This window comes from Polypterus senegalus, chromosome 16, assembly GCF_016835505.1.
Source record: "Polypterus senegalus isolate Bchr_013 chromosome 16, ASM1683550v1, whole genome shotgun sequence".
NCBI classification, from domain to species: domain Eukaryota; kingdom Metazoa; phylum Chordata; class Cladistia; order Polypteriformes; family Polypteridae; genus Polypterus; species Polypterus senegalus.
Window position 1 is genome coordinate 72,852,880 of NC_053169.1, and position 13,925 is coordinate 72,866,804.

Below are 13,925 nucleotides of genomic sequence, written 5' to 3' on the forward strand. Positions count from 1 at the left end.
GTTCACACACTGGCCTAGTGGATACGGACGCTCCTCTAAAAAATGCTGAAAGACTACCTTCACATTGCTCCCTTACTTGCAGCTGCTTTGTCGGGCGGTGCTTCACATACTTAAAAGCCTGAACAGCCCTATTGATTTTTGATTGTTTGTTTTTCTCTCTCTCTGACATTCTCTGCTCCTGATGCACACTCCTTTAAAGAGGAAAATATGTTTGCATTGTTTTAATTGTGAGACGGAACTGTCATCTCTGTCTTGTCATGGAGCACAGTTTAAACTTTTGAAAAAGTGACAAATGTTTGTTTGCAGTGTTTTAAAGTTCCTGTCTCTATATCCTCCTGTGTTTCTGTGCAAATCTGTGACCCAAGCATGTCAATATAAAAATAACAATATAAATATATGGTTTTTACTTAGCGGATTTTCACCTTTTGTGGGGGATCTGGAACAGGAACAGGTTTTCTATGCTCTAGCTGCGAAAATATTTGATTTATAAATAAAATCCTATTTCGCGGAAATTAATTTATCGCGGTAGAGTCTGGAACTGATTAACCGCGATAAACGAGGGCCGACTGTAATGAAGGAGCAAGTGCTTTCCTGATGTGATCAAGGCCAGTTTTGAAGGCCTTGATTTTCATATGTTAGCTTCTGACAGTGTTGAATAAGTTTCAATAAAAGTGCTATGTTTGTAGTGGTGCTCCTAGTGGCATGTCACATTATACACTTTTATAAGCCTGACATTTTTTATTGCAAATCAGACTGGCTAACTGACCATTTCAGAATCATGGCAATATAAAGCCATATTTTATGTTCCATTCATTATTGAAATTATGATTCTCTGTATCAATTTTTTTCAAGATATTTTAATAAAGACTGTGCTAGATAGTTAATTTTGATAGCAAAGTTACAACATGGGTTTTGACTTTTACTTTGTTGAGCTTGCTTATTTGGAATGATAATAAAACAAGAATGAATACAAATCAACATTTGCTTGATGATTCATTATCTTTTTATCGTAGATTTTATTTGGCAGGTTTGGAACTGACTTATTATATACAATATTAATGAATAGTTGTTTGGACATCCAGGAGTGACTGAGATAGGTTGTCTGTTAAAGTGTGTGAGGTGTGTGTATATGTGTGGTTTGGGATAGAAGAGGGATGTATGGCAGAGCCTGGACCAAGGAGTGTTTGTTTTGTAAGAATGTGGACTTAAGTCAAATCTATTGGATGACTCCTCGTATTGTGTATGTAACAACAGTGGTGGACAAAGTAATATGAGGATATCAAGCACAGCTACAGATCTAAAGTAAAAGTGTGTATAAAGTAATACAGCAGGGAAAACTGAAAATGCCTGAGCAGAGTTTTCAAGACCTAGTTAATACAGTAACAGAATAATGATAAACTAAACCTGGAATAACAGGGATCATGGAATTCGTAGTTGAGAAAACAGAAAGGTGTTTAGTCTGATTTTGATTTTAAAAGAAGTAGCCTTACAAATAGATTTAGGTAAAGATTAAGTGTATTTCAATGTGCCAGAATAATGAACGAAGGTCTGAATATGACGTAACCGGTCATCAAAACAAAAGGTAGGCATGCAAAACATTTAAAATTCATCTTCCCATCGTATAGGTCCCCTGTTATAAATATATCTGTGCCCTGTGGAATTCAGTTGCCCTTTTTGATTTGGCGTGGCACACTAAGGTGTGATTGTCATCGATCTCCTTGTGTTCACGCATCTTTGCATACAGTTTCTCTTTTGATCTAATGCATATTCCATGCTAAATGCTGGCCTGTCTGTCAGTAAACATGTACGAACTGTCATCTGCTCACTGTTTGCGTTTTAAGTTTTAAGGTGTATTAGTCGTTTTACTGGGGTGCTCTGTGACTGATGGTGAACAGTAAACTTTGTTAAAATGGTATCAAAAATGACACTTTGTTAGTTGTTACTTCAGTCATTTTCGGTGTGCGTACTAAATTTTCTGTTACCAATAAATTCTTCAATAGGAGCTCATCAATAAAGAAACATGGAAAATAAAATTTAGTAAAAGAATAATAATAGTAATAATTAAAATTAATGATACATTACTTGACACCCAAGAACTCTGTAAAAAGACAAATCATTAAAAGAAATGTACCAGTAAATTTTCACGCCATACGTGGTGCCTTGCTCTTAATTTACTCAGGTATTTTTTTTCTAGGGGTCGGGGAAACAATTTCAACAGGAAAGGCTTTGTTGTGGAACTTAAATTTAATCTCTGCCATATCAGTGATTAAAACCGTGTGAATGAAATAGTTTACGTTATATGAGAAAAGAAATCCCTTGTCTGTCATGACCACCCATTTAAATTGGGAGAGGATCACATATTTCGAAAGGGAAACACATTATTGCTAATACTGTGCATTTTTTGATTTTATGAACTTTGAGATGTGCCTGGGTCAGATGTAAACAAAATGTTTTGGTTTTTTTTAATTTCAAAAGTGGAAAAAAGTATTGCTACTACCTCAGATTCTGTTCAGTATAGCTTTTTTGTTGTTTTTTTTTATATACATTTTTGACGTGCCTGTGTCAGATGTGACCAAATGTAAAAGGGGAACAATGAATAAACATTACAGTACTTGTTTTTAAATACATTCAATTGAGTTGATTTAAAATTTGTCATTATCTGCTACTTACCAGCTGCTGAAAATGTCTGGCCCAGCTAAATTTCTTGGTTTGAAAATCTGGCCCAACTGAAATTGTAATTGAATAGCCCTGTACTATGGCAACACTGAGCACAAGATGGAAACCAGTCCAAGACAAAGCACCAGCCCAATGCAGACTAAACTAAACCACATAGCAACACTTATTCATACCAAATAAACAAATCCTACATGACCATCTTTAGGACATGGTAGGAAAATAGAAGTACCTGGAGAAAGAGAAACATACAGACTCAGTAAGAACACACAGAATATGCACAGATAGCATCTAGCAGCTGCAACACTTTTGTGCTAAGAGGCTACTCTATGCCACCTTGAAAAATAAAGTGAAGTAAAAAACTATATACAATAGTACTTGTTTCACTTAAACTCGCACAGACATATAAAAAATCTAACAAACATAAGCATTTGCCATTTGCTGTTTATCAAGACTAAGTTTTAACACAAACTTATATGAAGGCATTGGTCTGAGCTACATAGATCAATGTCAATGTCAATGTCAATTTATTTATAGAGCGCCTTTAAAACAACATCAGTAATGCTGTAGCCAAAGTGCATTACATTTAATCCTACAATGAACATATAAAGTACAATAAAACAAAGTACAGCCAGCAGTGAGTTAAAGAAAAAGAAAGAAGATGACTAAGAGTAGGTAACCATCAGTATCAGTGAAGGTCACTGAAAGCTAGAGAATATAAATGAGTCTTCAATCTAATTTTAAACAGTTCAATTGAAGGTGACTCCTTAATGCAATGAGGTTGGTGTGAGAAATGTTTTAACTCTTGAACAAAAATTAAAAATGTATTTTAACAGAGATGGACTAACTTTGTTTCTCCTTTTCTGTGACACACTACCTATCAATCATTTACCGCATGGTCTAAAATGTGATTATAATAAGCTACAAACATGAACTATAAAACTTTAAAATACATTGAATATTATCTGTTAATTTAAATATATTTCTTTGTTAGCATCCTTGAAATTAATTGAAACCGGATCTACAGACTGTGGTCCCAACAACCATGAAATTACTCAAGCAGGTTGGAGGATAGATGGTGTTTTTATTTCAAACATTCTCATGAAATCTGCTTGAGATCAGATTAATCACAGGTATACACTGAAAAAAAATATTTTTATTGTTTCCCATGCTTTGAATATTTTCTGGCTGAATTCAAAAATAAAAAACATGTTTCTCCATCCTGTAACATTTTTTTCACAAAACACATTTTTTAGCTGTCAATTACAGTTTTAAAAATTGTTTTTGCAGTATAATTAATTTAATAATAATATTTAAATAATTTGTTTGAATTTAAATTTTTCTAATATTAAAACCTATGTTTAAAGAACTTTAAAAATTATCTCATGAAAATGAACTACTATGAGCACCACTAGTTCATATGTGGGACCTGAAACTTTGTGTATCTTATTGAGTCAGCAGTCAGAGCATACAAAATTCCAATGTTTTCTCTCTGATTAGGGCAGCAGAGCCAACAATTTACATTAGGTTCAGAAAGAACTACCGGCTAGAGGAAAGCGCCTGCTTGGTACGAAAAACATCATGAAGCCTAGCTTGGTGGATCAAGATAAAGTCCTGCTACCACTAGGGTTGCCAGATTAGAAAATTAGAAATACGGGACACTCTTAAAATCTCTCTATTATTCTATAGATAAATTCATACATGCCCCCAACACATCCAGACCAATCTATATATATAAAAGTCAATGTGTGTATGTATTTATGTTCCATCATCACTTCCAAACGGCTGGAGTGATTTTCATAAAACTTGGTACACATGTTCCTCATTGGTCGACTAAAAATACTGCATGGTGAAATCAGCCCTAACCCACCCCCTTCTGGGTAGTGTGGGGGGTGATCTTGTGGTCTTGTATGCATGTTATCATCCAGTTGACATTTGGAATGACAACCAGAGGGTGAACTGGAGGTGACTGCCAGCATTCTTTATGTTTGAGCACCTCCAACACCCATATTTATCTTATATATAAACATCTACGTGTGGAAGTGTGTGTCTCTGTTCGGCCTGGAAGTGAGAGGTAGAGTCGGGGTAAGGGCTCCTAGGATACGGAGCAAGGCTAGCACACTGGCAAAACAAAACCTCCAAAGAAAGACAGTCGCTTAGCTGCTAATGCACACATGATTCAAGCACATCAGCAACACAAATAAATCCTCCTGGGAGAAAGATAAGATGCCCAGAGTAGTTCTGACGATTTCAATACTTTCTAGTATCAGCTTACACAGTTTTAAAATTTTCATGGTCCAAGCATGTTCTGTCTGTATGTCTGTTTGCTTCTCATGAGAAAATTACTTAAAGGATTTAGATCTGGTTGTTTTCTATAATTTGCTTGAACTTTCCAGTTGATTTTGTGACTTCTCTCATCGCGCTAACTACCATAGTTCGCTTGCGGTACTGATATATGCAAATCCAACAAAGTGGCGGTGGGGCTGGAGCAAGGGGGTGGGGCCTTCCTCATTCCCTCACCAACCTCTGTTCGAGTTGGTCTACGTCTCACCATGTGTTGCACTGCACCTTTCCTCCTGTGATACCTATTTGTTCAACAGACTTTATCATCTATAGATTGTTAAGGGGTAAGGTTTAATGTTTTTGAGAGAGAGGTCAGAGCTAAGTGTGTTTTACAGGCTAGCTGCTGATTGCCAGAGATATCACGGCCATGTGCTTTTCTCCCCACGCGGGGAACACTTTCCCGTCAGAGCTAAACACAATCAGATACAGTGCCAACGATTTTCGTGACACTTGCTACACATGTTTCTCATTGATCGACTTAAAATATTGTAGGGTGAAATCAACCCTAATCTACCCACTTCTGGGTACAGTGGGGGGTGATCTTGCAGTCATATATGAATGACCACTAGAGGGCAACCTGCAGGTGACTGCCAGAATTCTATATGTTTGCACACCACCGCGCCCATGTTGCTTTTGAAATTAAATAGAGCTGGCTGGTTCCGAGTGTCAACTGGATGATAACATACATACAAAACTGCAAGACAAGCAAATTACTGAGTCTTCATCGTTTGTCAATTTATTTTTATTTTTAAAAAGTTGTGTTTTTTTTCTTACATTTTTCTCAAACAACTAAAAAAAACACTTTATTTTCTTCCCGGGCAACGCTGGGTATTTCAGCTAGTATATTATATAAAAGTAGAGACATAAGTTAAAAACATAAAGCAAGGATTTTAATGGGTTATGAGTAAAACAAAAGTAAAATCATTTGAAAATGATTTAATACAGTACAAGCTAAAGAAAATTCTGTAAAAGTGAAATCATTTGAAAATATTTATTTAATACAGATAACAGAGAAATATTATTATTTAATACAGGCAGTTACAAAAAAAGTGGGCCGTGGCAAGTAGTAACAACACACTTTGTTGACACTGTATGTTGCAATGCTGATAAAGAACTGCACAGCAGCATGGCTGGAGAGTGAAACGGTAACAGTGTCGCTGTCCTTAGCCAACCATAGCAACTGAACAAGTTGCAAACAGGCAGCAAACACTGGATTCCTCATTACATTTGGGTTATTTTCATCAAGAGAATCTGAGAAAAGAAAGTATAATTACTTATAAAATTACAACTAAGTACCGTAAGAAGGTAGTAAAAATATATTTTCATTACAAAATTTGAAAATAGACTAAATATTGGACATTTGGATGTCCCTGAAATGTCAGTACAGGACAGGGGACAAAATGATCAAATATGGGACATGTCTCATATATTAGGGATGTCTGGCAACCCTAGCTACCATAGCTCCATATTAAACTTGGTTTATTGAAACAGTTTATCAAAGTTCTATCAAAAAACAGCCTGTTTTACGTATTTCTTCCAAAACATTCCAGATTTGTCTGAGGCTAATTGAAAGAGGGATTTTTTTCTGAAAATTATATTAAAAAGCTGATTTCTGATATAGAATTTGATAGTACAGTGAACAACCTGGAATGAGAGGTTTGGATATTATTTAAAGAAATAATTTTGTATTTTAGGTTTTAGGTAACCACAAAGATCCAAATTATAAAGAAATTGTGAAAAAAATGTATTAGTTAAATTTAAGTTCACTTTTTGGATTTGCATTTGAAATTTTTCCCTGAATATCTTAGAGGAGTGAGTGAAGAGCAGAGTAAGAAATTCCATTAGGATATCAAAGGCATGGAGATAAAATACCTGGGACATTGGGATATCGGTAAAATGGCAGACTACTGTTGGATTATTCACAGGAACACACTAGAAAAGTTGTTCATACAAGTGGCACCCAAAATAAGTTTTGAATCAAAAAAGACTAAGAAGTTATATGTAAGTCAATTAATATGTACTGTTGTTTTCAGACTGTTCCTAGTCACACATAATTAACTTGTGTTAAAACTAAGACACTAAATTTTTTCCTTTTAACAGAGGTGTAATCAGCCTTGGGGAATGTTGTCATTATTCACCTATTTTATGTTAATTTTACTCAGAATTAACACTTTATTAATACTCAGAACATGGTGTGCCGATTTCCTCCAATACACACTAACAGTAAATTGATTTAACATAAAATAAACCAGTTTTAAAGTATGCACATAACCATCCTGTTATTGCAAAAAAATATAATATTTTGCATAAAGATCTGCCCTTTTAGTTACATTGTTTTCCAAGGAATTCCCACATCTTGCTACAGTTGTAAAAAATTTGGATGTGGGTGTCAGTAGGCTTTGTACCCTAGGAACCAAGAACCAAGTTACCCAAACTATTATATAACATTTCAGTAATTATTTACTACTGTCATACTGATTTTTATGATCATAAAATAGGTCATTTCTATAGCAAATGACAAGAAACAATCCTATTTAATTGCAGAATTATGGTATTGGAGGTTTCCTTTAGAGTGTTTCTTTCTCTTGCATGATTTGGTTCAAAAACTAATCAACACATCATGATCTAATAACAGGCTTAATTTTCGAGTTTGGTATTTTTCCATCCACCCATTTTAGCTCCAGACTGTTCTCAAGAAACTGTGACACACAGACAGACAGACACCCATCATTGAGATATTGATGTTTTTGGTATCAGGGGACCCTAAAACGTAGAGATCCGTTGAAAACCGGAGATCGAAATTTTTCATGAGTCTAAAGCTTTTGCTCCTCTCCCATAGATAATAGGTTATGGTAGGGGAGGGTGCAAAGCAAAAATGAAAGACTTTTAGTATATTTATTTTTGTTTTAAATGCTTTGGATTTAGGGTGTTTGTGCAAGCTGACTTATATTTTTTCGACACACTGACAAACTTGCTATCCACCATACATCACAAAAGCATCTTTTTCATTGTTTCCAAAACAACATTGTAATTAAAGTTAAAGTTACATGAAATATGCAATTAACTGAAATGAATGAAAAAATGTTTCATCTTCTTTTTTTGTCTGTAGTAATAAGGTTTAAATGGCTATTTGAAAGTCAACAATACCCAGGCCAACAACACCCAAAATACCTAATTGGCTTTAAAATAATTTCAATAATATACAATTAAGATGACTTTTTTTGGAATTGTTAAAGTCAACTATAGGTGTATTGATTAGTTTTGTTAATTAAAAAATAAGCATATTTAGAGAACACAATGAATGCATTTTAATTAGGATTGACAATTGGCAGATCACTGCACTTCTAGTGTTGGACACCTCTGCTGCTCTACATGACAGCACACTACTCAATATCCCTGCTGCACCATCTGACAATGCAGCACTCAACATTCTTGCTGTGTCTTATTACAGCGAAGAGCTCATGATCCCCACTAATGTGCTTTTGCTACTGGATGCACAACTGCAGCATAAATAAAGACCACCCTGCTTTTTCAAAGAGTTTTATTTATTTGAATTGGAGATTCACCTGTCTCCTTGATTCATTCAAATGCACAGTGTTGTGGGAATTATGTTTTTCCTGTGGACATTCAATGTTGTGTTTTCAGGAAGTAAGTGTTAATATTACGTTATGACCATACAAAAGAATAACAGATATATAAAAAATGTACTATGCAACACGAGTTAATGCAAGATTTTATTTTCCATGGACATTTTTCACATTATTTGCTGTTGTCCAAAACGGGTCACCACAGGATTCTGTTCAGTTTGGATTTTCAAATAGATAGATAGATAGATAGATACTTTATTAATCCCAAGGGGAAATTCACAAAACAATGTAATTTCTCTGTGAAAATAAGAGACTAGTTTTTTTTTTTCTTGAGATGAGCAACATTATGGTGACAAACAGAAATGGAGAATAAAAAAGAACCATGAAAGGCAAAGTGTGAGGAAGGCAGAATCAGGGTGTCTGAAGCAGTGCAGTGGTGAGGAGGCAGGTGGTCAGTGGCCCCCAGGAAGGAGCAATGGTAACAGCTCTCCAGGGGCGATTCATCCTCCACTGAATACTTATGGAAGAGTGGGGGTGAAACAGCTGCCCTCCTAAGGATCCCCATGGAAGAGAGGGTCAGCTCTGAACATTATGGGAGATGCTGGAATGGGCAATTTGGGCAGGAGGATGAAACCACAGCTGCTACCATCTCTGCTGGCTGAGAAGACTTGTAGGGTGAGCTGGGGATATGGAGAGAGAAAGACGTGCTGGGCAGTGAGAGTGTGGCTTAAGAAAAAGAGCCAGATGTCTGCACAGTTTTGTACTTGGATTTTGATTTATTTATTGCCAATTTTAACTTTCACAGAAGAGCACCTGTTTTTATTGGATTATTTATGAACTTATGGAAAAAGACTGCACTGCATTTTATTTGATTTTACAACACTGTTGGTAATAAAATGCACTTGGCATATTTGCACAAACCATTACTTGTTTGCGTCCCCATTGCCAGGATCATCCTTGGATACAACTATTAATGGCTGTGGGTTCGAGGAAGTGACACTAGATGCAACAAGCCGGTACTACCACAAATATAATAAAAATATAATTTTTGGGTGGAATACTCTTTTAAGGACATTGAGCCACCTAAAAGCCATGTACAGAGCAAAACATCAATTTCTGGCACTCAATGCCACAAAGTTGCAAATACTTCTTAAAACAACTGTTAAATAAAACATAATTATAAATATGTTGATATACATGGAAAAAAAAGTTTAACTACTTGCCAAAAATTTACTTCAAAATGCCTTTTTTTCAGTGTAGTGCAATGAAGTTTAAAAACTGGATATGCAAGGCCTGTCATTAATTAGATATACTGTTGCAAAATCAATCCATACAATTACACAGCAAGTAGTGTAATGCAATCATGCTGATGTACAGTAGGACGAAACAACTGGGCCATTAAACATATGAGCTCGAGCTAGCAAACATCCAGCACATTTTAGAATAGTGCTTTATTCTCGCCATAATTGTACGAATTACATAATTCGTCCATATTCGAATTAAATGCAGAAAATCCTTATAGAAACACGCTGTTTAAATAACTTTTAGATAAACAAAATGAAGTTGGGGTTTCTTTATCTTTCCCTCCATTCACTGTAAACCAATAGCCGTGTTTCTAATGAGCGATCTGCCTTCGCCAGGAGGCAATAAAGTAGGGCCGTAAATCTTGTTGACCTTCCGCTTATTTATTATAAACGGATATAATTAGCGACGCAACTGTATGCTGGAAACTCAATCCAACAAATGGAATACGTCGTTAGAATAATTTGCAAACCCTGCCACCCCGAGATGGCACTGCGAGAACGAGACAGCCAGCGAGTGAGCGAGCGAGCGCGCGCACACACGCACACACACACGCACACACACTAGTCCCCCTTTTTTCTTTCCGCGCACCCGTCTGAAAGCAGCGTGTTCCTGCAGAAGGTTACTGGTTCTACTCCCTCCCTGAGGAGACATGGTGTTTTGTGACGTCATCTCTTCCGCCCAGCTTCTTCTCCTCCTCCCTCGTCGGGTCGAGCGGCTCAGCAGAGAGAAAATCCAACATGGAGTAATAGGAGATGGGGCTCAGATGGGGCCACCGCCAGAAAACAGCAGCATGCGTTATCGTACCGCTACGGGCCTTTCGTAGCAGAACTCGCACTGACCAAGAGAAAGAGAATAAAAAGGCACGGACAATCGGTTAGGATTTATATCGAACTGGATTCCACATTTCTCCCACTCTACAGATAAAAAGGCAAAGGAAACCATCAAAACAATGTGAAAAAATGAAGCGAGCGAAGAATACCCGCGGTGGGATAATATAGGTGCAAAAAAGAGGAAAATGAGCGAAGAAACACATCCTGACGAGTAAGTTTTGCGCGAGATTCCGCGCGCGTGCGCAGCTGCAAGGATGAGCGCTGCAACAAAGTGTCGAGTTCCTTCACTTTTAACGCCGCTTTTTGCGCGGCCTTCGTTGGGAATGGTGCTGGGCTTTAGTTGAAGGTGCTGTTTGTGTGTTGGAAGCTTCGTTGCCGCAGAAATGTCAGTCATCCGAGGGCAGGGGGTTCGGAGTTGCTATTTCTCTTTACAGAAGAGGGTGGGGGTGGTCGGAAACATTTGGGGAAGAAAGGAATGTCGGTCTTTAATTACACCAAGTCGTCTGACTTTTTTTGTTTTGTTGTCTACTCGACAATGACACGAGCCTCTTTTTTCCACCTTTGCAACGTCCCGGCTGCTGTTATCCAGGTCGTTGTCACCTACGTGCAAGGCAGATCGGTTACTTTTGGGTTTTATGTCTTTTTTCATTCAAGGAACGAGTATGGGATGTTTGTTTAAAAGCTCATTCTTGCGGATTTGTACTTCTTCCCCACGTTGGCAGTTATGTGTAAGGGAGGGGGCGCTTCAAAGGGTATCCCTCTGTAGATCACGAAATCAACTGGCTTGTAATATCCGCCATTTCTTTTCTGAATCGGTGTCATTTGCATACCGCACTTCATTCATAAAAAAAGACTTAAGCTGGGGGAAGGGATTGAGCGGTCAGTCATGAAGCCCTCGCCAAAGAAAATATGAGCACTGACAGCAAAAGCTAAACACCGAGTTTCTGGATCACGCTGATCTTTGTTGACGCATGGTAGAAAAAGTTATCTTTTATGAATCGGTCCACTTGTCCTTCGTAGAGAGAGATCTATTTCTTGTTAAAAAATATATATATATATTTTTTTTACTGGAAATGTTTACACCGTTTTTCCGTGAGTGGAATATTTATTTGAAATGGGTTTATGTTTTGTGCTTTTGCAGAATCACTTTTTATTTTAGATTATCCTCTTTGGCTTTAAGGGAAATTTACATCCGAAACTAAAGGAGTATTCTTCAGACAAAATAAGATGAATAGTTCATCTCAAAGATCATTGTCAGCTGAAGGACTGCGAATCTCGTCACGTGGCAATAGCCATTCATAAACTACAGTAAACTACTGCCACTTTCATTCATGACTGGACTCACCTGCCCATCCCCCTTGCAACCAGAAGACGCCAGAGACAGTAGCCATTTAAGAACGCTAATGTTACATTCGGATCGTATCAATGATACATCACTGCTGATAGACGACCAGAATGCCGCGATAGCTGTTGAGATGGATAGATCTGTTTTTTTGGTTTCGTTTGTTTTTTTTTTTGTGTTAGAAATTTTTGCCTGTGCATAATGTAGTTGCATATATTGTCATTTATTAATGTAATAGTATTTTTTTGAATTCAGAATTATTGGCAAAAATTGCATTTGTTAATTTCAGTCTTTGCGGCAGTATTAAAATATTCTTTTTTATTATGAAATATTAATGAAGATATATGAATTTAATGCTCATGACATATATACTCGGAGGTCTTGCTGAAAGATCAGAACATTTCATTTTTCTAGAGCAGCTTCCATAAACCACCTCTGCTAGTACACAGATTTTGTTGACTGGATGATTCATTTCTAGTGTTTTAATATAGCTCTTTTATGTAATGTGTCATTTGTTCTGCAGTAGTGAAAACTCCAATATGGCAAAATATTTTCAATCAACATTCGCCATGGTGCAAGCTTTTGACTTTTTATTTTCTAGTTTCATAAAAACAGCTGGGTTCTTTGAATGGTAAACTGTTTTTTTTTTGTTTTTAGAAGTTTTTTTTGTATTTTTAATGTGAGAATCAAATATAACATTTTAATGTATAAGATTCAAAGTTTAATTTTGCAAAAACACAGATTTACATAAAAAGATTTTATTAAGGTCCCTGGAATAAGTTTTTTTTGTTTGTTCAGTATTAAAACAAAATTGTAGCAGTAACATGGGTAGCCCAAGTACTCTACAAGGAGAAAGAAATGAATAGAGGCTTCAGACAAGCGATCTGTCTGGATAAGTTGGGGAGTTGGTAGAAACCTGATCCTGATGCTGTTCGTAACACAAGCATAGTCTTGCAGAACAGGTGGTGAATTACTTTGTTGTTAAGGCTAGGATTAATGTTGTCTTTTATCCCAAGTATCCTTGGAGTCTTCAAAAAAAAAAAAAAAGAAATCCTCTGTAGCATGGTGTCACATCACTTCGTATTGTTGCTACACGGTTTATGTGTATACTTGGGCTCTTCCGACATCCTAGACACAGATAAATGAGTTTAGTTGATGACGCTTAAATGGCGCACTAGGTCCTGCCACCAATTTAGCTTAAAGTATATTTATGGCTCCCAGAAATCCTTTTAAGAGAAATAATGAATTTCCAAATTATATAGATGGTGATATCTTAGTTGCAAGTCAAAAGTAGTGGGGCATTATTTTGTGACATATTTTTAACTAATTTTCAGCATAATAAAGCATGTGAAATGTATGTATGTTATTGTATGTATGTGTATATGTTTTTATTTTTTAGCTGCTGTATTTACACATCTATGTAATAATGTATAATTAAGTGTATTTTATTATATTGGTTTCAGTTAAAAGTTTTAGCTTTTAAATATTACACAAGTATTGGTATTTGGGGCTACAATTGTTTTTGTTTTTTTGTTTTTTAAGAATACACTAGATTAGCTCAATATGAGTGCTTAGGAATTAAGTTGATTACCAATTACTCCAGTACAGTTTGTGAATGGCCAGCCTGTAATCAGCTTTTCAAGTACCCATTTGTGTATGTAGTACTAGGGTGTTGTACTGTGTTAGCCATTACAAATGTAGTGAGAAGTCAAGCAAAATTACACTTAACTAAAAAGTATACAATATTCAAGCTTTCGAGGCAAATCAGGCCCATTCTATAGGCAAGATATGTGTGTGTAGATGTTCTGCTTTTAAAAAATATAATGGGTTTGCTGCATTTAAGCA

General features: G+C 36.3%; 1 protein-coding gene across 1 annotated transcript in view; it reads left to right on the forward strand.

Annotated features, from left to right (window-relative positions):
- Positions 1-10,507: 10,507 nt before the first annotated feature.
- LOC120516275 (sprouty-related, EVH1 domain-containing protein 2-like) overlaps positions 10,508-13,925 on the forward strand; it is a 132,483-nt gene continuing 129,065 nt past the window's right edge. Inside the window, exon 1 of the mRNA XM_039737832.1 lies at positions 10,508-10,949. Within this exon, the coding sequence (XP_039593766.1) occupies positions 10,924-10,949 (26 nt within the window). The 5' untranslated portion in view covers positions 10,508-10,923. The remainder of the gene's footprint in view (positions 10,950-13,925) is intronic.